Source organism: Pelobates fuscus, chromosome 3, assembly GCF_036172605.1.
Source record: "Pelobates fuscus isolate aPelFus1 chromosome 3, aPelFus1.pri, whole genome shotgun sequence".
NCBI lineage: Eukaryota > Metazoa > Chordata > Amphibia > Anura > Pelobatidae > Pelobates > Pelobates fuscus.
Genome location: NC_086319.1, coordinates 142,598,331 through 142,622,450, shown reverse-complemented (window position 1 = coordinate 142,622,450; position 24,120 = coordinate 142,598,331). Strand labels below are relative to the sequence as shown.

Genomic DNA, 24,120 nt, shown 5'->3' with positions numbered 1-24,120 from the left:
ATTATTTATATACAAAAATTTCCATAGACTTTAATAGTGACTTCTGTAGATACATTATTTTAATAGTTTTTAACAGACTTGAATAATTTCTGATGCTGATTCTTATTCATTTGATGCCAATGTTCCTCTTAACAAGCAACTTCATACTTCAGCCTTTAATATTTTGGAGAAGATATTCAATTATCACAATGTGTTAGAAAACATTTAAAGTATTGCAAAAATTCTAATAGACTTTAATAATCACTTCTGCAGACACATACGTAATTAAAAAAAAAAAGTGTTTTTAGCAGATTGTGATTAATTGAAAAGTGTATCCAATAATATGAAATTTATATATATATATATATATATATATATATACACTTTAGTGCATTAAATATGCAAAACAGTTTGTTTTTTTGTTTTGTTTTTCTAGTAATGGTTCTCTTGTGAGGGACAATTTATCTTGAAAACACAGATCTCAGATTATCAAATAATTTACTCAGCTGAATAAAAAGTAAAATGCATGGAAGATCAGTAACATCAGTGGGATTACCCATAATCTCTACAACAGTCTATTATTTAGTGATATAAACTCACAGCTTCCAAACTTTAAGGGACATGCATGGGCATCCATTGGGAAATCTTCCAAATGCATAGGACATTCTGCTCTTACAGTCAATCTAAGAAAAAATAGAGTTGTAGAGATTAAATACTGTCTAAATACTGTCTGTATTAGAAACGACAGTTAAAATACAATAAATGCATGCAATATTTTTAATTTAACATTACTAGACATAATATTCACACATGTCAGAACTTAAATACGGTAGTTCCATAAAAGTAAAAACAATCATATAATGTCAATGCAGGCATTAAAGGGTCAATGCACTTCTTAATTCCACTCTCCCTAGCTCCTCTGCATTTAAAGCTGACATGGAAGGCACTGAGGAGGCAGAGGAAAGCAAATGCACTGATGACCTTGTGTCTTGCCACACACAGATTTAATGCCTGCAATATCCATCAAATGCAAGTTTAGTATTCAAGGAAGGGGTTAAACGCTTACCTTTCTCCAGCGCCGGGCTCCCTCGGTGCTGGGGACTCTCTTCCCTCTTCCGACGTCAACCGCCGAATGCGCAAACATTCTCAATGCTTTCCTATGGATGTCAGTGTCTTTTCAATGTGATTTTCACAGTGAGAAGCGCTGAAGCGCCTCTTGCGGCTGTCAATGAGACAGCCACTAGAGGCTGGATTAACCCTATTGTAAACATAGCAGTTTCTCTGAAACTGCCATGTTTACAGCTGCAGGGATAACCCTAGATGGACCTGGCACCCAGACGACTTCATTTAGCTGAAGTGGTCTGGGTGCCTATAGTGGTCCTTTAATGTAGAAATACACATACCACTGTTAGTTTGTTTTTTTAATTTATTTTATTTTTGTACATTTTTCATACATATAAAGCATCACATTTTGAAAAGGTTGGTGTACATTATGCATAGTTAAGTGGTTATAGGTACATTTAAACATTTATAAATTATAGGTGTGAGCATGCTATACATTGTCTCCATATGCCTAATTTAGTATACCACTGGGCTATACGGGCCCTCTCTCTAATATATTTGTTCAGTTCTTGGGAAGTCACCTTGCAATCGACCGTAGCATTATCAAGTGGGCCCCAGTCCTATGGAATAATGTTGTTCATGCCTCCGTACCCTAGCCCTGACCTTCCTGTGTTCATCGACTTCCCGAAAAGTTTAAGAAAACTAGAGAATAACTAAAAAAAACTCAAGAGCTTTAAAACTGAAAAACTGTAGTGGGGCATGCTCATTGCAGACATGGTGGGGATAATGATTGCTGGCGTGATCCCCAATCCTACCTGACGTTCCCAGCCGCCCCACACATTTCCAAGTACCAGACCAAGAGCTAACATGTGAAGGTGCATGTATGATGTTTCCCTAGGGCTGTCCATTTCAATTGCTCTATTTTGTGGAAATTATCCAGTTTTTGGTACCTCTCTCTGTTGGTTGGGTTACCTACCAGCTATGACTGATTTTGCTGCTGTCAGCATAAAATACAATAGAGTGTGTTTAAATTTTGCTGGAGAGATTGGGATGTGGAAGAATAGAATTGTCTCTGGGTTAAAGGGACTCTATAGTCTACATATAAAAGCAAGAAAGACAGGTCCCCCAGCCTTCCTTCTTGCTTTTATATGTACTTTCATTTATTACAAATAATTTTCAATGCTTTTTTATATTAAAAACTTACCTCCGTTCCAGCGCCGAGCTCCCAGCCAAGCCGTGCCCTCTTTTTCGTCAAAATGACAAAATCGCGGGGCCCAATATGACACTTCTCTGAGAGAAGCGTCATCGCGATGTGGTGCGCATGCGCGGCTTCGCGCTGCACCAATCGCGTTCTTCATAGAGCGGCATTGACAGCCACCCTATGAAGAAATTCAGCGCTTTACCGCGCATGTGCGCGGAATGCGCGTTCGCGAGCTGAGCTGTCTGACTGACAGCTCAGCTCACTTTCTAAAACTAACAATAAGGGGTGGGGACCTACTGTCCCCCCCCGGCCCCCACCCCTGTGCGGCGGGTGGGGGCCCTAAAATTCACAATAGGGGGGGACCTACTGTCCCCCCCGGCCCCCACCCCTAAGCGGCAGGTGGGGGCCCTAAAATTATCAATAAGGGGGGGACCTACTGTCCCCCCCGGTCCCCACCCCTGTGCGGCGGGTGGGGGCCCTAAAATTCACAATAGGGGGGACCTACTGTCCCCCCCCGGCCCCCACACCTGAGCAGCGGGTGGGGCCCTAAAATTATCAATAAGGAGGGGGAACTACTGTCCCCCCCCGGCCCCCACCCCTGTGCGGCGGGTGGGGGCCCTAAAATTCACAATAAGGTGAGGGGGGTAGGTAGGGAGATATTTCCCCCCCGGCCCCCACCCCTGAGCGGCGGGTGGGGGCCCTAAAATTATCATTAAGGGGGACCTATTGTCCCCCCCGGCCCCCACCCCTGAGCGGTGGGTGGTGGCCCTAAATACAAAGGGGGGGGACCCTAGTTAACCCTTCCCCCCCAAAAAAAGTATCTCCCTACCTACCCCCCTCACCCTAAAAATAATGAGGGGGGGACCTTTAACTAAAAACCTGTAAAAAAAAAAAACAGATGAGCTAAAAACAACTTACCATTCTTCTAAAATCTTCTTTCTTTCTTCTAAAATCTTCTTTCTTCAGCCCCAAAAAAGGCCAAATAAAAAGCCATAATAACCGACACAATAAAAAAAAAAAAAAACGAGCGCAAAAAAAATAATCCATCTTCACCCATGGAGGGCTCCGCGCAGACTGAGCTCCGCAGGGCGGGGGAAGGCTTATAAAGCCTTGTCCCGCCCTGCAATTAGGCTAAGAACACTCTGATTGGTGGGTTTAAGCCAATCAGAGTGCTCTGTGTCATTTTACAAGCGTGGGAAAGTTCTTTGGAATTTTCCCACGCTTGTAAAATGACACAGAGCACTGTGATTGGATGGATTTCAAGCCATCCAATCACAGTGCTCTGTGTCATTTTACAAGCGTGGGAAAATTCCAAAGAACTTTCCCACGCTTGTAAAATGACACAGAGCACTGTGATTGGATGGCTTGAAATCCATCCAATCACAGTGCTCTGTGTCATTTTACAAGCGTGGGAAAATTCCAAAGAACTTCCCCATGCTTGTAAAATGACACAGAGCACTGTGATTGGATGGCTTGAAATCCATCCAATCACAGTGCTCTGTGTCATTTTACAAGCGTAGGAAAATTCCAAAGAACATTCCCACGCTTGTAAAATGACAAAGAGCACTCTGATTGGCTTAAACCCACCAATCATAGTGTTCTTAGCCTAATTGCAGGGCGGGGCAAGGCTTTATAAGCCTTCCCCCGCCCTGTGGAGCTCAGTCTGCGCGGAGCCCTCCATGGGTGAAGATGGATTTTTTTTTTTGCGCTCGGGTTTTTTTTTTTTATGGCGTCGGTTATTATGGCTTTTTATTTGGCCTTTTTGGGGCTGAAGAAAGAAGATTTTAGAAGAAAGAAAACATTGAATGGTAAGTTGTTTTTAGCTCATTTTTTTTTTTTACAGGTTTTTAGTTATAGGTCCCCCCTCATTATTTTTAGGGTGAGGGGGGTAGGTAGGGAGATATTTTTTTTTTGGGGGGGAGGGTTAACTAGGGTAACTTTGTATTTAGGGCCCCCACCCACCGCTCAGGGGTGGGGGCCGGTGGGGGGACAGTACGTCCCCCCCTTATTGATAATTTTAGGGCCCCCACCCGCCGCTCAGGGTTGGGGGCCGGGGGGGACAGTAGGTCCCCCCTTATTGATAATTTTAGGGCCCCAACCCGCCGCACAGGGGTGGGGGACGGGGGGGACAGTAGGTCCCCCCCTATTGTGAATTTTAGGGCCCCCACCCGCCGCACAGGGGTGGGGGCCGGGGGGGACAGTAGGTCCCCCCCTTATTGATAATTTTAGGGCCCCCACCCGCCGCACAGGGGGATGCGCAATGCGCATGCGTGAGGTCTAAATGAAGAGAAAGTATACACAACAGGCGAACATGTCGCCACATAGATAAGTAAAACAGAAAATATTATTCCAAATTGCTGTTATAGTGAAAAACAAGTGGAATAGGTATGAAGAAATATACATAGAGCTAATGACATTTAAATATGACTGATATTTCACAACCCATAGATCAAATGGATAAATACCATGACATACAATGCCATATATGAACTAGAAATGAGATAGAGCAAAATTATAATATTCTAAAAAGGAGGAAAAACAAATAATTAAAAAAATAATATAATAATAACGATGATAATAATAAAAATACAAATGATAAAAAATAATAGAAAGAAGAAAATGAACATATCCACAAATAAAATACCAAATCTAATATTCCAATTAAATGCTAAATAAGACCTTGTAAGTCTATTTCAGCATTGAGGCCGCAGTGTAATGTTTTTAAAGTATATATCCAGAAGTATATATCCAGATAGAACTATAATTGTATGACTCACTTTCTAAATTCAAATTCCCTCCTGAACCTCTTCAATCTGGCTTCTGCCCCTCCACTCTAGTAGACTTATTTTATTAAAGTTACAAATTACCTAATCACAGCTAAATCCAAAGGTCCCTAGTCCATACTAATTCTTCTTGACTTCTCTGCCACCTTTGACACTTTTGATCATGTCCTCCTTCTCCAAACTCTTCCATCCCTCGGTCTCTGTAACACTGTCCTCTCATGGTTCTCTTCCTATCTCTCCAAGCATTCATTCAGTGTCTCCTTTTGCAATGACACCTCCTTCTCTCACCCTGTCATGGTTGGAGTCACCAAAGAATCTATTCTCTCTTTAAACTGCCTCTCTTGGCAAACACATTAATTCCTTTGGATTCCGCTATCATCTGTATGCCGACAACACCCAGATATCTCTCCTACCCTGATCTCACCCCCACAGCCCTTCAATGTGAAATTGTTGCCTTTCCTCAAATTCTGATTGGATGTCCTCCCACTTTTGGAAACTCAATCTCTATAAACTGAGCTTCTTATTTTTCCTGTAAATACTTGCATCAGTCTGTTCTTGCAAGCTTACAAGTCCGTACATAATGTTGCTCCAACCTACCTATCCTTTCTAATACACAAATATGTCCCGTTGAGGCCCCTGTGCTCTGTCGAAGACCAACGCCTATCCTCTGTCTGTACTCCCACATCTGATGCTCGCCTTCAAGACTTCTCCAGGGCTGCACCTTTTTTTGTGGAACTCCCTTACCTTCTCCAGTGGACTTTCACCCAGTCTCCACTCCTTCAAAAAAATCTTTAAAACACACTTCTTCAGGAAAGCATATCATAACTATTAGCAGGATTTCATCACCCCCCCCCCCCCCCCACAGACTTACAACCTACTAAGATCTCAGTGATTACTTTCAAGCAACCTATTTCATTACCCCTACATATACTATATGTGTCACTATACCCCACTCCCTCTGGCATGTAAGCTCATTGAGCAGGGCCCTCAACCCCTCTGTTACTGTGCGTCCATTTGTCTGGTAACAATTACATGCCTGTTAGTCCACCCATTGTACAGTGGTATGGAATTTGCTGGTGCTATAGAAATAATAAAATAATAATATGAGTAATAATAATAATAATTATTATTAAGTATTATTAGTGGATCTTCATCCTGGTATAGACCAGTATAACATATTCTATAATGTTTCTGAATGTATACATTTAGAAAATATAGCTCTTATAGACCAGAAAGCCTAGTTCAGATTGCCAAATAAAATAACTATGTATATATTAAGGGTCATTGGGATATGTGTTTTTTTTTTTTGGATTATTTAAGTGGCTCACCCTTATAATCTTCATTACCCAAAAATACTAATATGCAGTTTAATGTTCTTTTTGTTACATTTATTCTACTCACAATGCAAACAGCAGTACAATAATTTAAAAGCTTGGTAGATCGTTAACAGATGGTACATGTAAAGAAACTACCCCTGTTATTTGGGTACTTTAGTTTGTTCCTGTTCGGTATATAAAACTACCGAACACCGACCACCCCCCTAGCTCATTTACTTCAAAGTGAACCATCAATTTAGTGCTCTCCCTGTGTGGCTGCCGTTCGTATATTCACCACATGCAAGAGAAAATGGCGGCCATCTTGTTCGCACAAATGGAGGCAGCAGTACTTGGTCGTCGAGTGTCTGGAAACAAAATTGGACACTCAACTTCCCGAACACCGGTCAAACTTCACGAACGCCTGCTTCCTTTCACCGACTAGCCAGGAGAGCGCTATTCGGTAGATTTGTTCTCACGAACTACTGGAACAAATGCTACCTATGAGCCAGGGGAACCGTTCATGGATTATTTTGTTTTTTGTACTTGTCGAAATGGACCGACCGCACAGTCCAATTTAATGGAACTATTTCTGGGCAGAAGCAGTGTGTCAAATTAAGACCTCCATGTAACTTTTGAACCCCTGAACCGATCTGGATTATTTTTGCATATGCTGGTCGCCTAGATCGGGGCTATAAGAAAATATGTCTTTTGTGGGGTTCCCATGGAGTTTGGGGTACTTTCTAAGTTTTACTAAAATGTATGTTTTTTTGATAAATTGCTTGACTCAATTATCTCCCCAGTACTGGGGAAGATTCTATTATTGTATGTAGGAGTGTCCTGGACCTGAGAGCCAATAGACTTACAGAATGTAAGTCACTGTCACTGTCCCCTCTCACTGGAATATGTCAGCTGAAACCCTGTGCATTGTTCACTGAATAAAAGCCCAGACAGTTAGCCTTAATAAAGCATTCCTGTTACACCTTTCATCTAGTTTTGATGTGTGGGTACCTGTCTACTTTGCTGGGAGAATATACTTAAAGGCTGTAATTCGTCTGGAGAAGCGTTTGAATCAACACCCGAACTGCGAGCTATAATCACTCAGGCTCTGGCAGTTCAGGAGAAAATTGGTTGAATTGGTACCTGCAAAACCAGTGTTCATTACAACTGATGGCAAGCGGTGGGATCCCTATCCCGAATGGACATCCCAAACGCTGTGAGAAATGAATGGCTCAGAAACACAAAATACTGAAATGAACCACATTGGAAGCTTGAGGCATAGTGGCAAGTAATAAGACAAAAGCCACGTTAATCGCCAAAATTATACAGAGCGACAGAGCCAGTAACATGGAAATGGGGCACCTGGAGGAAACAGAACTTCAAAAGGATGTGAGATGGATGCTCAGTAGGTTGGGGCCCAATCCATCACAGGACGCGGCCATACAATGCATGACACAAGAGACCGTAAAGCAAAAGCAAGATTGCTCCAAGGGGATTTGCTAGCATCCCCAGGAGGTACAAATGGGCAACCACGGAAGGTGCACTATGCCGCCTTCAAAGTATTTACTGATGGGGAAATGGTAATGACAGCTATCTACAAGCCTGAGTGTTAGTGTGCTATGGAGGGGCTAGACACAACAACTTTGGCTACAGTTGACAGCAGCAAACTCTCAGAATGGGCAGTGGAGGCTTATAGAGTGGTATACATCTCTGGTGTGACAGCATATCTGGCATATCTGGCCAATAAACTCTCAGGGTGGGCAGCGGAGGGTTATAGAGTGGTATACGCCTCTGGTGTGACAGCATATCTGGCCAATAACATCTCTTTCACTTTCCCATAGTTCTGGATGTCCTCATCAGTTGAACTATGGGAAAGTAAAAGAGATGTTATTGGCCAGATATGCTGTCACACCAGAGGCGTATCGGAGGAAATTTTGCAGCCTCAGGAAAGGAAGAGAAACTCCTATGCTGAATGGGCATTCCGCCTACACTTTGCTGCACAGAATTGGATGCAGGGCTGCCAGGCAAGATCACTGGAGGATGCGTTACAGCTATTAATACTGGAGCAGTTCTTTGATCACACTCCAAACGAGATCAGAGACTGGGTGAGGCACTGTAAAACAACAACAGTGGACGAAGTAGCGAGATTGGCGAATGAATATCAGGACATCAGATGACTAGAAACCAGTGGAGAGCGACCCGTTTTCAGGCCCTCCTACCAGGTACAGTCTGCACCTCCACCACCCAGACCTGCTCCTTTCAACCCGGCACCTGCACCAGCGCCCCCATGTCGGGTCCCCTTTTTATGCCATCATTGCCAGCAGCCCGGGCATATGAAACATGCCTGCCCTAGTCGGAACAGAGAAGGTTGGGAAAGACCAGCACCGCAATCCCCCAGGGAAACAGCACATTGTTTCCACCAGTAGGCCCCACAGTGACACAAACCCTAGTGAGGATCAGTGGGCAACTCTACACGAGGCAAATCCAGTCCACACGGCAGGTGACAACCGAGAGCATCATCGCCAGTGGGTCATCGTTGACGGAATGGAAGTTTGTGCTCAAGCACGTACTAACAAGACAGTAGCCGTAAGGGTGGCAGGAGGAGCCATCCATGAACTTCCCACTGTCAGGGTGCATCTCAACTGGGGTTCGGGAGACAAACAACTAGAGGTGGGCATCATGAAAGAGCTACCAGCCTAGGTGTTATTGGGAAATGACTTAAGCTGTCTAACCTCCCAGCTCACACACGTCTACCCAGCAGTTACCACCAGACCACAAGCATGCAGGGGAGAGGCAGCACACTCTGATGAACTTCAGGAAGGATATTTGGTCCCTTCCCTAACCGAAGCTCCCCCTCCCCCCCCCCCCCTTTCAGGCTGCCTGGCAGGGACATTTCTGGGTAGTGGAGCGTATAAGCGACACTACCTACATCGTAGGGAAATGTTCAGATGAAAGGATAAGGAGAGCCTTTCATGTGAACATGCTCAAACCCTACTTCGAGCGGATGGAAGATGTAGCGCCAGTATGTGCCCCCTCATTTGAGCATAGCGAGGGCCTTCCCCTACTTGACTTGCTCGCATCCACCTCTAGTACGATCGACCAAGTCAGACTAGGCAAAAAGTTTAACCCATTAGAGAAGACCGAAGCATCTCAGCTGCTCCAGAGATTCCAGGAGATGTTCTCTGCCATACCCTCCGCTGTGAATAACTGAGTTGAGACCCAGGGAGAAACCCCACTACGGCAACAACCATACCGTATCCCAGAGGCAGTAAGAGAAAATATGCTAGCGGAGGTCCAGGAAATGTTGAAACTGGGAGTCATTGAACCCTCTCAGAGTCCTTGGGCTTCGCGTGGAGCCAGCGGCCATTCCTAAGTCAGCATGCGTTACCCCATCCGAGCTATAACTTTGGGATGAAGAATGCCCCAGCTACCTTTAAGAGGATGGCCGATAGGCTCCTGGAGGGATTTCAGGACTTTGCATGTGCGTATTTAGATGATATTGCCATCTACAGCCGCACATGGGGAGACCATCTGGAGCACCTATCAAGGGTATTGAAGCGAATCCAGGCAGCAGGGCTCACTCTGAAGCCTGATAAGTGCCATGTTAGTATGGCCGAGGTACAGTATCTCAGCCACAGGGTAGGTTCAGGCAAACAGCGACCTGAACCTGCCAAGGTAGAAGCTATCGCTAACTGGCCACAACCCCATACCAAGACCCAGGTACTAGCGTTCCTAGGGACAGCGGGCTACTACCGCAAGTTTGTCCCTGAGTACAGTGCCCTTGCCAAACCTCTCACTGACCTGACCAAAAAGACCGTTCTTAGACAGGTAACCTGGTCCCCGGAGTGCGTGTTCGCTTTTCAGCAGCTCAAGACAGCACTGAGCGAGGCACCTCGCAAGACATCACTGAGCGAGGCACCTGTGTTGGCCGCCCCAAACCATACTAAACAGTTTCTTGTACACAGATGCCTCCATGTTTAGGCTGGGAGCCATGTTAAACCAAGTGGCGATGACTGGATGGAGCATCCTGTGGTATATCTCAGCTGGAAACTATTACCCAGAGAGGTCAGTTTTGCTACTGTGGAGAAAGAATGCCGAGCTCTTGTATGGGCCTTGAGGAAATTGCAGCCATACCTGTACGGCTGTCCCTTCACGCTCATGACTGACCATAACCCCCTTATTTGGTTAAACCGAGTTGCTGGAGACAACACCCATTTGTTACGCTGGAGCCTGGCCCTGCAACCCTACAATTTCACCATGCAGTGCAGACCAGGCAAACAGAACAGCAATGCTGATGGTTTATCCCGGCAAACGGAGTTGGACCCTTGATTGACTTCCCCGGACATCCCCAAGCCAACTACACTAGGGGGGATCTGGGGGGGGGGGCAATGTGAAGAAACTACCCCTGTTATTTGGGGTAGTTATTTGTTATTTTTTCCTGTTTGGTATATAAAACTACTGACAACCTCCCTGGCTCATTTGCTTCAAAGCAAAACACCAGTTTAGTGCTCTCCCTGTGTGGCTGCCGTATATATAGTCGCCACGTGTAAGAGAAAATGGTGTCCATTCTCACGAAAGGAGGCATCAGTACTTGGTCATCGAGTGTCTGGAAACAAAATCAGACACTCGACCTCCTGAACACCCGTCAAACTTCACAAACGCCTGCTTCCTTTCACTGACCAGCCAGGAGAGCGCTATTCAGTAGATTTGTTCCCACGAACTAGGGAAACAAACGCTACCTATGAGCCAGGGGAACCGTTCATGGATTATTTTGTTTTTTGTATTTTTTTTAAATGGACCGACCGCAAAATGGGCGAACAGGTACCTGCAATACCAGCATTCATTACTGTACAGGTCAATGGAATTACAGGGAGAGAAGTTGATGAAGAAGAGAGCGCTGGTCCTTTGCCTACCGTTCTTTATAGCAAATAGGACTACCATGATGTCAGATCTTTTTAGCTAAAACTCAAGCAAAGGAAGGACACATAAATAGACCCTCAATCCTCTTGATATACACCAACATTCCAGAGTTCTTAAGGAACGGAATTCCAAATGATCGCCAAATGATTACGGTTCTTTACCCATTTATTTACCCATAATCCCACATATCTAATATTAATAGGAACAAAGAATATGTAATATTCTACAGGAACAATAAGATGTCCTCCTGCTTTTTATTCTATTAGCCATGTGCCAGTGATCTGTCCACTGCCCAATCTTTATTATGAAGGTACTCCCTTCTATAAAGGTATGAAGGCATGCTAAAAATCCCTGGGCAGCCTCCATCACTTACTAAATTTGATGAGGAGAGAACACTTTTTATATATCACTCTAATTTTATCACATTAAGAATCACACCTATTAATACATAAAAAGTGTATTTTATACAATGTGTATGTATTTTTTTTTTTTCTGTTTTACTCTTTTGGTTTAGATAGTATGCAATATGCTCTGGGTCTTAAATATGTTATTCCTGTTTTCTGGTGCTTGTCTTTCTGAATCTCTCTGCGGATATTAGATTGTAATCCCCAGATTCCAGATATTTACCAAGTGAGTTTAATCTTAAGGATTGTGGGGATAGTTAAGCCTCTCAGCATGGCTTACAGATATGTTTTGAGAAACCGCTATTAACCTATGTGTGCCTGGTAATCTTGGAATTCAATGATATCATTCAATGGTTTTACTTATTCTAGTCATTCACTGCAGATAATGTTATCATGTTAAATCTCTCTATATATGTTGAATGTCTATTTTATCATTTATACATACTTGAGTCAGGAACCAAACCATTCATTTTAAGTGTCTAAGTCCCTATAGGTAATGAGTTCTCATAAACAACAACAACAAAACATATGTTTATTTTGTTTAATTTTGTGTGAAAGTATGCCTGTCTCTCTCAGCTCTGTGTATTTGGAGTGTTTTTCTGCACATGTAGTGTATCAATGCTGTGTGTAGCATATGGATTTTGTATATATTGTGTGACTATGCACTGCACAAACTGAAAATGGAGATTATTTTATTGTGGGAAAGTGCCTTAGTCATGCATCATCCAACTGATTGATGCACTCTTGTGGTGCCTATCCCACAATAAAATATCCACCGTTGGCATTTTGTGTTGCTCAGCCAGAGAATTAAGCCAACTTAGACTGACAGTGCTCCTTTTCCAATACATCAAACAGGACTGTAACACTAAAGGTCCCAGTAACATTGAATGAATAGGTCTACCTATCCATGCAGAGGTGTCCCAAAGAACAAATGGGAATAGACCTAACAAAAGCAAGGTAAATTACAAGTGAAAGTTGTCAGGATTACTGTATGATCCAGAACGTAGAACTGTACAGCACGGCTGACAAATAAGTAACGTATTACCGGTCCTTAGAATGGCTGGATTTAACGTACATAGAATAGTCAAAATACTAGCCGAGGTCAGGGAACACATAAAGGGACGCAGCAATCAGGATACCGGAATATAGAGAAGTCAATAAACAAAGCCAAAGTCAAAAACCAGGTAGAAAACTATAAACAGGAACGCGCTCTCGGACAATCACAAGGGAAACCACGACAGGGCACTGTGCAGGATGAGAACTGGGCCTAAATACCCCTCCTCTAGATCTGATAGGCTGTAACCAGCCTTTGACCCCAAAGTCAGTTACCAGGTTTCTATTTGCATAATTGCTGGTCAGCATTAACCCTTCTGTGTATTAGGTTGCTGCTCGGCATAACTTTTCCTGTGTGGACAGTAAATGTCATTAACCACATTTTTATAACCGGATGAATACGTGACATTACCCCCCACCTGAAGAACGCCCACCGGGCGAGCAGGACCAGGCTTGAGAGGAAATTTGGCATGAAAAGTGCAGATCTTACGGCCTGCATGCAGGTCAGGAGCCGAAACCCAAGAACGATCAGCAGGACCGTAACCTATCCAAACAACCAAGTACTGTAAAGTGCCCCGAGAAAACCTAGACTCCACAATAGAAGATGCCTCATATTCCTCCTGACCACCCACCACCACCGGAGGGGGAGGAACACAAGGAACAGTATATCTATTGCAGACAAGAGGCAGGGCCGGTGCTTGGATTTCTAGGTACATAGGCGAAGATGCATTTTTCCGCCCCCACCCCCAAAAAAAAAAACATCTTCACCTATGTGCCTCTTAACCAGCCCCTCTGCCCTCCCTGACCATTAGTAGTCCCTTCCCTTCCCTGTCCCTTAGTGTTCTTTTCCCCTCCCCCCTCTTGTCCCTGTCTCTTGGTGTTTCTCTCCCATTCCCTCCCTGTCCCTTGGTGCACCCCAAACCCATTTAGTGGTCACACTCCCCTTCCTGGTGTGCCTCCTACCTCTATTGTTGCATTGCCGAGCGGAGCAGATCCCCTAAAGGAGCTTCAGTTTTCTGTACCTGGCCGGACTGACAGGGAGTGCTCTCTCTGTGAGCACCTCCTGTCAGTCTGGCCAGGTACAGGAAACAGACACACTCATACACTGACAGACACACTCATACACTCACATGCACACACACTCATACAATCACTCACTCACACAAACACACGCTGTCACTCACAGACACACACGCTGTCACTCACAGACACACGCTGTCACTCACAGACACACACGCTGTCACTCACAGACACACACGCTGTCACTCATAGACACACACACTGTCACTCACAGACACACATCACATACATTCACTAATTATTTTAATAAATAAACATTTTCCACCCAGCCTCCCTACCTGGAGAGCTGGTGTGGATGATGAATCATTCCCTGGGGTCCAGTGGGGCTGCTGGGCGGCGTGCGGTTGTGCTGTAATCAGACGCGGCGAAGGATCTCTAACCTCTCTGCTCTGCTCCCTCGCGCGCTGTCTGCTGATGCCGTGGGAGCCGGAATATGACGTCATCAGCGTCTGATTACAGCACAGCCGCCCGCCGCGCCGGGGGCCGAGATGGTGGCCTGGAAGGAGGGAGAACTTCCCTCCTGCCGGTCACTGGAATTTTGCGCCCCCAGAGCCCGCGCGCCCTAAGGCGGCCGCCTGTGCCGCCTTATAGACGCGCCGGCCCTGACAAGAGGTTTGAGTAAGGACACATGAAACGTGTTGGGAACCCCTAAAGATGCAGAAAGAGTGAGAGAGTAAGACACTGGATTGATCCTATGAAGCACTTTATAGGGACCAAGGAATCTGGGGGCAAACTTCATGCTAGGGACCTTAAGCTTGATGTTGCGAGATGACAACCAAACCCGGCCCCCCACTTGGTACACCGGGTTGGCACTCCTACGCTTATCAGCAAAATGTTTGAAGCGTACAGCAGCAGCCACTAGAGCAGTTTGAACCTTAACCCAGGTATCCCGAATGAAGGCCAGACGCTCATCCAGAGCAGGAATGGCAGTATCAGAAAATACTGCAGGGAGAACCATAGGATGCCTACCATTATTGACAAAAAATGGACTGTGCCCAGAGGAGTCATGAACAGCATTGTTTCTAGCGAACTCGGCCCACAGGAGTAGTTCGGACCAATTGTCCTGTGTGCTATTAATAAAACAGCGCAAATAAACTTCTAATGACTGGTTAGCCCTCTCAGCTGTACCATTGGTCTGTGGATGGTAGGAGGAGGAGAAGGAGAGATCAATCCCCAATTGTTTACTGAACGCCCTCCAGAACCTGGACACAAACTGAGAGCCCCTATCAGACACGATATTGTGAGGGATGCCATGCAAATGGACAATTTCACATATGAAAATTAGGACCAATTTGTGACAAACTGCCATTTGCCACTGGGCATTGGAGAGGACTGATCGCTAGCCTCCTGCCCTGCGACTATGGCCCTGGGATGTATTGCCCTTTAAGAACTGCATTTGGGCAGCGGTGTGTGCAGCCAAATCTATGGGTGAATCCCACCAAAATGATCTAGTGATCGCGGCAGTGGACTTATTGATGCCCGGGTGTCCATCAGTTATATTGTCATGGAACACTTTCATGATATTAACCCTTTCACATAGGGGAACGAACAGTTTATCACACGGTTTACCGCTGGGCGCCTGAGGCTGGGCCTCCAGTATGGTGCCAAGCAGTGGAGAAGACAGTGCGAGGAAAGTAGTAGCAATAATACACTCTGGTGGAATAATAGGAAATGTCACCTGTTCCGGAGCTGACTCATTATCAAATTGCCTGGACAAGGCATTAGCCTTGGTATTTTTAGAATCAGGTCTATAAGTAATGAGGAAGTTAAAACGTGAAAGGAACAGTGACCATCTAGCCTGTCTGGAAGACAAACGTTTGTCATCCCCTATATATGCCAGGTTTTTGTGGTCAGTTATGATCAACAGGGGGTCCTTGGAACCCTCCAAAAGATGTCGCCCCTCCTTGAGGGCAAGAATAATGGCCAACAGTTCTCTATTGCTAATATCGTAGTTGCGCAGAGCAGGAGACATCTTTCTAGAGAAGTAGCCACAAGGATGCAATGGTGTTCCCTGGCTTTCTCTCTGACAGAGAACAGCCCCTACCCTTGTCTCGGATGCATCAACCTCCAATACAAAAGGTTTACTGGTGTCGGGATATTTTAGTATGTCCGCAGAGGCAAATCTTTGTTTAAGAGTCTCAAAAGCATTCACAGCCTCTTTGGACCATACCGTGCTACTAACCCCTTTGCGAGTCATATTAGTGATGGGGGCTATTACAGAAGAAAATCCCTTGATGAATCTTCTGTAATAGTTGGCAAAACCAATAAACATTTGAATGGCTTTTAAACCAGAGGGAAATGGCCAGTGTAGTACAGTCTCTATTTTTTTAGGATCCATTTGAAATCCCGATGCAGAGATGTTGTAACCCAAAAAGTGGACTTCAGGCTGGTCAAATATGCACTTTTCTAATTTACAATAAAGTTTATTTTTCAACAACGTCTGCAGAAGCTGTTTCACATGGGAGTGGTGAGTTTGAAGATCAGGGGAATACACCAAAATATTCTCCAAATAAACCAAGACAAATTAGTAAATTAATTCCCTGAGTACATCATTTATAAAGTCTTGTAATACGGCTGGGGCGTTGCAAAACCCAAATGGCATTACCAGATATTCATACTACGTGTCCACTACGGGTATTAAATGCCGTCTTCCACTCCTAAGGTCAAGCTTAGTAAATACTTTAGCTCCCTGAAGTCTATCGAACAATTTGGAAATGAGTGGGATAGGGTATGCATTTTTTTTACAGTGATTTTATTAAAGGGACACTCCAGGCACTTCTGCTCATTGGAGTGGTCTGGGTGCCAACTCCCACTACTCTTAACCCTGCAAGTGTAATTATTGCAGTTTTTTATAAACTGCAATAATTACCTTTCAGGGCTAACTCCTCCTCTAGTGGCTGTCTACTAGAAAGCCACTAGAGGTCACTTCCTGACTCATAGCATAGATTATCTGTGCTAGAGCGTCGCTGGACATCCTCACGCTGTGTGAGGACCTCCAGCGTCGCTCATTTCCTCATAGGAAAGCATTGAAAATATTAGGTCTCCTCGGCCAGTTGGCGGGATCAGTCTCGCCCACCGGCCGACGGAGACAGTAGGAGGAGCGGCGCGGAGGAGGAGACAGCGACAAGGGACATCATCGCTGCCTCAGGTAAGTCACTGAAGGGGTTTTCACGCCTTCAGCAACTGGGGATTGGGGGGTGGGAGGGAGAGGGTACCTCCAGTGCCAGGAAAACGGATTGTTTTCCTGGCACTGCAGTTTTCCTTTAAGTACCATGTAGTCTATGCAAGGGCGTAACTCACCACCCTTTTTCTCAACAAAAAAGAATCCTGCACCAGCTGGTGAGGATGACTTTCTTATGTGCCCTTTGCTCAAGGATTCTTTGATGTATTCCTCCATTATTTTACTCTCCTGGGGAGATAAGGCATAAACTGCCCCCTTAGGTGGCATAGTGCCTGGAAACAGGTTAATGGCACAGGCATATGCTCTGTGGGGAGGCAATACATCAGATTGAGCCTTGTTAAACACCTCCTGAAGTTCTCGGTATTGTATGGGAACTCCAGGAGTTTGGGGAGTGGTAGTGGGAAGGTCAATACTACCCAATCTCTTTAGTACTGGTTTTATACATCTCCCCATACACTCTTTACCCCATTCTAATATCTCCCCATTAGCCCAGTCAATATAGGGATTGTGCTTATTCAGCCACGGAAACCCTAATATGACATGTAATAACCTGAAACGTCATCTCCTCCCTATGGGAGGGCCCAATAGAGATCGTAATGGGGACAGTTTTGTGGGTTATAAGCGGTTCTGTGAGTGGTCTACTATCAATAGCCTCTACAGCTAGCGGCGTAGGTCTCTCCCTGACCGGTATCTCATTACACCTAATAAACTGGACAATCAAATTTCCAGCAGCACCTGAGTCCATTAGGGCACTGCAAGAAAACTTCTTGTTATCAAGGGAAATAGATACGTCAAGGAGGAATCTACTTTTGTTTTTGTTAGAGGACAACTCCATCACACCTAACATCTGTCCCCTTAAGGTTCTTGGATGCAAAAGTTTTCTGGACGCACTGGGCAATTAGTTATCATATGTCCCTTTCTACCACAATATAGGCATAACCCCTACCTTCTCCTATACTGTTTTCCGGCCTCCGACAGTCTAGTGACCCCCAACTGCATAGGTTTGGGTTCGGACTGTACAGGCAGGTTAAACAAAACATGTTTAGAGAATCGAGGTGCTAGGGACATAGCCGTACGTCTGGTCTTGCTTCTGGTGACTTCTCTGAGTCTTAACCTATAATCAATATGCATGACAAACGTAATACATTTGTTAAGACTCTTTGGTAATTCTTTAGCGGCTATCTAGTATAGTCTCTGAGAGACCCATTTTGAATGCTGAGATTAACCCATTGTTAGTCCAGTCTACCTCGGAAGCTAAGGTACGGAATTCAATAGCATAATCCGAGATAGACCGGTTACCTTGTCTGATGTGCATTAGGGCAGTGGAGGCGTCATCCTCTCTACCCAATGGCTCAAACGTGAGCTTGAATTTGGCAAGAAATTCCTGGTAATTATGAGCAATGCTCCGATTACTCTCCCACAACGGATTAGCCCAGGCAAGGGCGTTGCCCTTTAATTGATTCATTAGATAACCAATTTTTGCTCTGTCCATGGGGAACGACCCTTATGAGGCCTCAAAATGGTACTCCACCTGATTAAGAAAACCCCTGCATTCCTGGAAATATTGCCATCAAACTGTAGGGATGGCGATAAGGAGATGCTAGGAGTCCTATTTACAGTGGGTGGAGGTACACAGGGTAGAGGTGCTATAGATAGGACTGACAAATAAGTAATGTATTACCGGTCCTTAGAATGGCCGGATTTAGCGTACATAGAATAGTCAAAATACTAGCCGAGGTCAGGGAACACAAAAAGGGATGCAGCGATGAGGAAAGCCAGGAGTCAGGATACCAGAATATAGAGAAGTCCATAAACAAAGCCAAAGTAAAAAAACAGGTAGAAAACTATAAATAGGAACGCGCTCTCGGACAACCACAAGGGAAACCACGACAGGGCACTGAACAGGATGAGAACTGGGCCTAAATACCCCTCCTCTAGATCTGATAGGCTGTAACCGGCCTTTGACCCCAAAGTCAGTTACCAGGTTACCATTTGCATAATTGCTGCTCAGCATTAACCTTTCTGTGGATTAGGTTGCTGCTCGGCACAACTTTTCCTGTGTGGACAGTAAATGTCATTAACCACATTTTTATAAGCGGATGAATATGTGAAAAAAGTAAGGAACAGGAATTGTTTCACGATACACAAAAATAATCTTGCCGCATCCAAATACCTGCATTACAGCTTTCTCCAATCAAATCAGTTTGCCACATGAGGATTACAATCCTTTAAAGAACAAATGACACTGGACAGTTATAACATACAATGCGTATGGAGATGTGGTGATTCAAGAGCAAGATACTGTTGATTCAAATTACCACAAGGATTCAAATTACCACACGGATGCAGATATACACGGCACATTACTGTGGGAGGTGCTTAACTCTAGGAGAAGATCTAGACAATTACCCCAACAAGAATGACGCCAAGACTTTGGGAAACATGAACCCAAATAAGGAACCTGAAGACCAAAGAGGGAGAACCTGTAGATCTAGTTTTACTTTAAATGCCTACATGGGAACTGGGAACTGAAGGAAGTCGAGGAGGTAAAGCCACCCTGAAATGGGCTAAAGCAAAACGACTTCAAACTTGTGACTACCACCAAGCAAGTCCTATCTGCAGTGAAATAGATATTACTGCATACTGCATGCCAATTGAAAAAACAAAACAAAACAAAAAACCACTACAACTGGTACTCACTTTATGGGTCAGTCCAACCACAGGCACAAGACTGTCCTATATCATCCCCAAGCCTTGGGGTTGATTAAAATGTGCAATACGATTTTTAAAGTACAGATAGATGGTAGATAGTAGGATAGAACTTTTACAGCCTCTTGATTTTAGATAACTGACCATGAGAATATCTCTTTATGACAGGCTTACATGTATATAATTACAATCCTTTTGTTAGTTTAAGGTTGACAAATTACAGGTACCACCATACAGATCATACCACAGTGTGAGTGTACCATACATTGTGCGGCCTCAACTCAGGATGGATCCCGTCCTCTGTGCCCAGTAACCTCAAAGGGCTCTTGTGCTGTCAGGACCCTGACTTGAGGGTGCTGCTTAATAGTCTCCCTTCTAAAGAGGACCTAGCCAACCAGCCAATATGCTATGGTGACTGGAGGTTTCATTTTACCAGAAACTTGAAGATATTGGTGCATACATCCACCATTTTGGCAACAGTCGAAGAACTGGAGGATGATAGAGTCCTGCTCATCCCATGAGTTTATCAACTAACATCAATCAATCCGGAATAGACGTGGTCTATATCCAGGAAACGCACTTTAAAGAAGGGCTCCGGCCCAAACTGACAGACCACAGATACACCAGTGGGTACTATAGCGACTTTAAGACAAGCAAATCAAGAGGGGTCGCCATATTACTTCACAAGAGGGTACCATTCCATGAAACGGGAGCCGAATCGGACCCGGAAGGACGATACCTGTTCCTAAAGGGCACCATAGCCGAAACGTCATACACCTTTGCAAACATATATGCCCCTAACCAAAGGCACTACAGCTTCCTCAAACGCACCTTGCGTAAACTGCTAACCTTCACAGAGGGCATACTAATTCTGGGAGGGGATTTCAACTTGACGCTGGACCCTAAATGGGATTCGTCCTCCGGGTCCTTAAGGGTCCCGACCCAGCATCTAACACACATAAGGGCCCTACTTAGACGCTTGCAGCTGATAGACTGCTGGAGAGCGCATCACCCAGACGAGAGGGACTATACGTTCCTGTCCCACCCACACAACACATACTCACGACTCGACTACCTCTTCACGACACACCACCACCTAACCCTGGTGAAGACAACGGAGCTGGGAACAGCAACGTGGTCTGACCATGCACCGGTAACACTCACTATCTCCTCACCACTATATAGGCCAAGGGCGACCAAATGGAGGCTGAATGATTACCTGCTGTCCATGCCTGACGTCCGGACTGAAACAGAAAAGATATTGACAGACTACTTCACATCCAACACACCAGACCAAACCTCACCCACATACATATGGGAGGCACACAAATGCGTAATAAGAGGACACCTTATACAAAAGGGGTCGTGGTTAAAGCGACAAAGAGAGGCTCGCATCACGTCACTCATACAAGACATACAGACGACAGACGACTCGAACAAAAGAGACAATCTCCCCTCACTACAGGCCAAGTTACTTCAGCTAAGAAGGGAACTGTCCACACTACTGAACGCTAGACACCATAGAGAGGCGGCCAGACAAAAGACATTCTTTGAGGCCAACAGTAATAAAAGCGGAACATTGCTAGCAAGAATGCTGACCAAACGTAGACAGCTGACATATATTGACAGAATGAAGGACGGTCAAGGGAGGGTGCATCGCCTCCCTGCCGAAATACACAAAATCATACGCTCCTACTACACAGACCTCTACTCCCTACCGACCCCACAAGGTATACAATCACGAACCAACCTCATGACCCGGATAACTAACTTCCTCCAAACTAACACACACGTACACTTGGAACCAGAGGTAGCGGAGGCGTTGGATGAGCCCATCACGGTGGAGGAGATAGCAGGGGCTGTCAAAACATCCAAACTGGGCAAATGCCCGGGGCCAGATGGCCTCCCATTGCGCTACTACAAATGCTTTGCAAGGACCCTATATGCGCCGATGCTGTCCTCCTTCAACGCGATTAGGGAAGGGCATCACCTGCCCCCACAATCTCTCAGGGTACACATCACACTCATCCCAAAAGAAGGGAAAGATGGCGACTATTGTCGCAACTATAGACCCATCTCCCTTATAAATAGCGATACGAAGCTCCTAGCGAAAATCCTGGCGACCCGCCTGCAACCGCACGTCCCTGCCCTGGTACACCCGGACCAGGTGGGGTTCGTGAGGGGGCGGGAAGCCAGGGACAACACGATCAGAGCCCTATCAATCGCCCACGGGGAGCAGGGGGGAGTCGGGGGCCTTCTCCTGCTATCCACAGACGCGGAGAAGGCCTTCGACAGGATCGGATGGACATTCCTATTCCAGGCCCTTTCGCACCTGGGCATGGGAACGCAGATGAGAGGTTGGATAGAGGCGCTTTATAAACAGCCCAAAGCCCAGATACTCGTGAATGGGGCTCTCACAGATGACTTCACAATACAGAACGGCACCCGACAGGGATGTCCCCTGTCGCCGATTCTTTTCGTTCTAGCATTAGAACCATTCCTACAAGCAATCCGAATCAACCCGGATATCACAGGGGTAACCAGAGGCGGGGCACAGCACAAGGTCGCGGCTTACGCCGATGACCTTATCTTCTTTGTCTCTAAACCCGAACTCTCACTCCCTAACATTGTTAGAGCCTTTAGGGAGTACGGAGAGATCTCCAACATGAAAATTAATTTCGCCAAATCATACATCCTCAACATCTCCATACCCAAACAACGGGAAACATCCCTCCGCCAGAGCTTCTCATTCCAATGGGCAGACTCTAAAATCAGGTACCTGGGTATATGGCTCACCCGCAACAGCACGGACCTTTTTAAGGAAAACTTCGCCCAGATGCTGGCCGTGTTTAAAAGAGATACAGGGGAATGGTCATACCCCCACATCTCCTGGTTCGGACAGGTCCAAGTCATCAAAATGAATTTCCTCCCACGCCTACTGTACCTGATGCAGACGATACCTATACGTATCCCCAAGACATACTTCGCTGCCCTACATAGGACTCTAAGAGAATACGTATGGAAAGGGAAGAAACCTAGGCTAAAATTCTCTCAACTCACTCAGCCGAGGGAGAGGGGGGGCATGGCACTGCCAGACTTCCACCTCTACTACCTCGCGTGCCATCTCCTCAGAATAGTGGAATGGTCCAAAGGTGACGTCCACAAACAGTGGAAGATAGTGGAGGAAGCGGACCTGGGGATCCCCATAGCGCTGGCCCCATGGTTACCTAGAAGGGGGAAAATGGAGGCACCTATATATGTGAGGCACACTCTACAGGTGTGGTACGGCATAGCTGACAGAGCTAGCTTAACCCCGTACCCGTCACCCTTACTACCCCTGACACACAACACGGATTTCCCCCCGGGACTTGACCCGCTAATTTTTAGGAGCATAATACCAAACCAACTACCTAGACTCCTCCATCTCCTCGCACCAACAGATAGGAAGACCCTCTCAGACCTCATAGGCGATCAGCCCCCGACCTTCTCACAGACACTCACACACGCACAAACAACGAGCTATCTCCGGACCCTGCCACAGGGTAGGGCCCTACGCCGTGCCCCCACGGAGTTCGAGCGACTGTGCCTCGATCCGGAACCACTCTCGCACGGGATATCAAAGCTTTATGGCATGTTACAAACCCAGATCCCCGTAGAAACCCCTAGATTTAAGGGTAAGTGGGAAACAGCCCTGAACCTGCAGTTAAGCGAAGGGGAATGGGACAAAATATGCACACTGACACACCACTGTGCGGTCTTCAGCAGACACCAAGAGGCCGCATACAAACTGCTCACACAATGGTACCACACACCAGACATACTACACAACATGCACCCAGACCATGACGCACACTGCTGGCGATGCGGGACTGAAACTGGGACACACATACACATCTGGTGGTCCTGCGAGAGGATACAACCTTTCTGGCGGGGGATTTACAAACTAATACAGAAATTCTCTGACCGCCCCCCACCCTACGAACCGGCAGCAATGCTCCTACACCATACTATGGTGCCCAACAACAGATACAAACGTTCATTGACTATACGGATATTGAACGTTGCCAAACTACTCATCCCCCTGCATTGGAAGGACACTGAGGCCCCTACCCTCAGGGAATGGTTTGCGAAAATGGAGGACCTCAGGGTGATGGAGGACTTACACTTGACGGCAACGGACAGAGCCCAGAGGTACCTAGACACATGGACACACTGGATTCTGACGATGACTGGAGATAGGCTCCCGGACTTACTGGGGGAAACTAGTTAACACTAAGACCCCAGCTATCTGCAAGCACGGGCTGGTGACCCAAGCAAAGTCCCCGTAAGGGAACCACGCCAGCCCAGCGCACCCCGACAGCTGGCTTCCCGAGGAGCCACCCCCCCCTCCCCTTCTACCCACCCCACCCAAAACGGACAGACGCCTGGCAGATCG

General features: G+C 45.9%; 1 protein-coding gene across 1 annotated transcript in view; it reads right to left on the bottom strand.

Annotated features, from left to right (window-relative positions):
• The window catches only part of GABRA1 (gamma-aminobutyric acid type A receptor subunit alpha1), a 708,344-nt gene that overhangs the window by 399,195 nt on the left and 285,029 nt on the right, over positions 1 to 24,120 (bottom strand). The window contains exon 6 of the mRNA XM_063447498.1: positions 580 to 662. Within this exon, the coding sequence (XP_063303568.1) occupies positions 580 to 662 (83 nt within the window). The remainder of the gene's footprint in view (positions 1 to 579; positions 663 to 24,120) is intronic.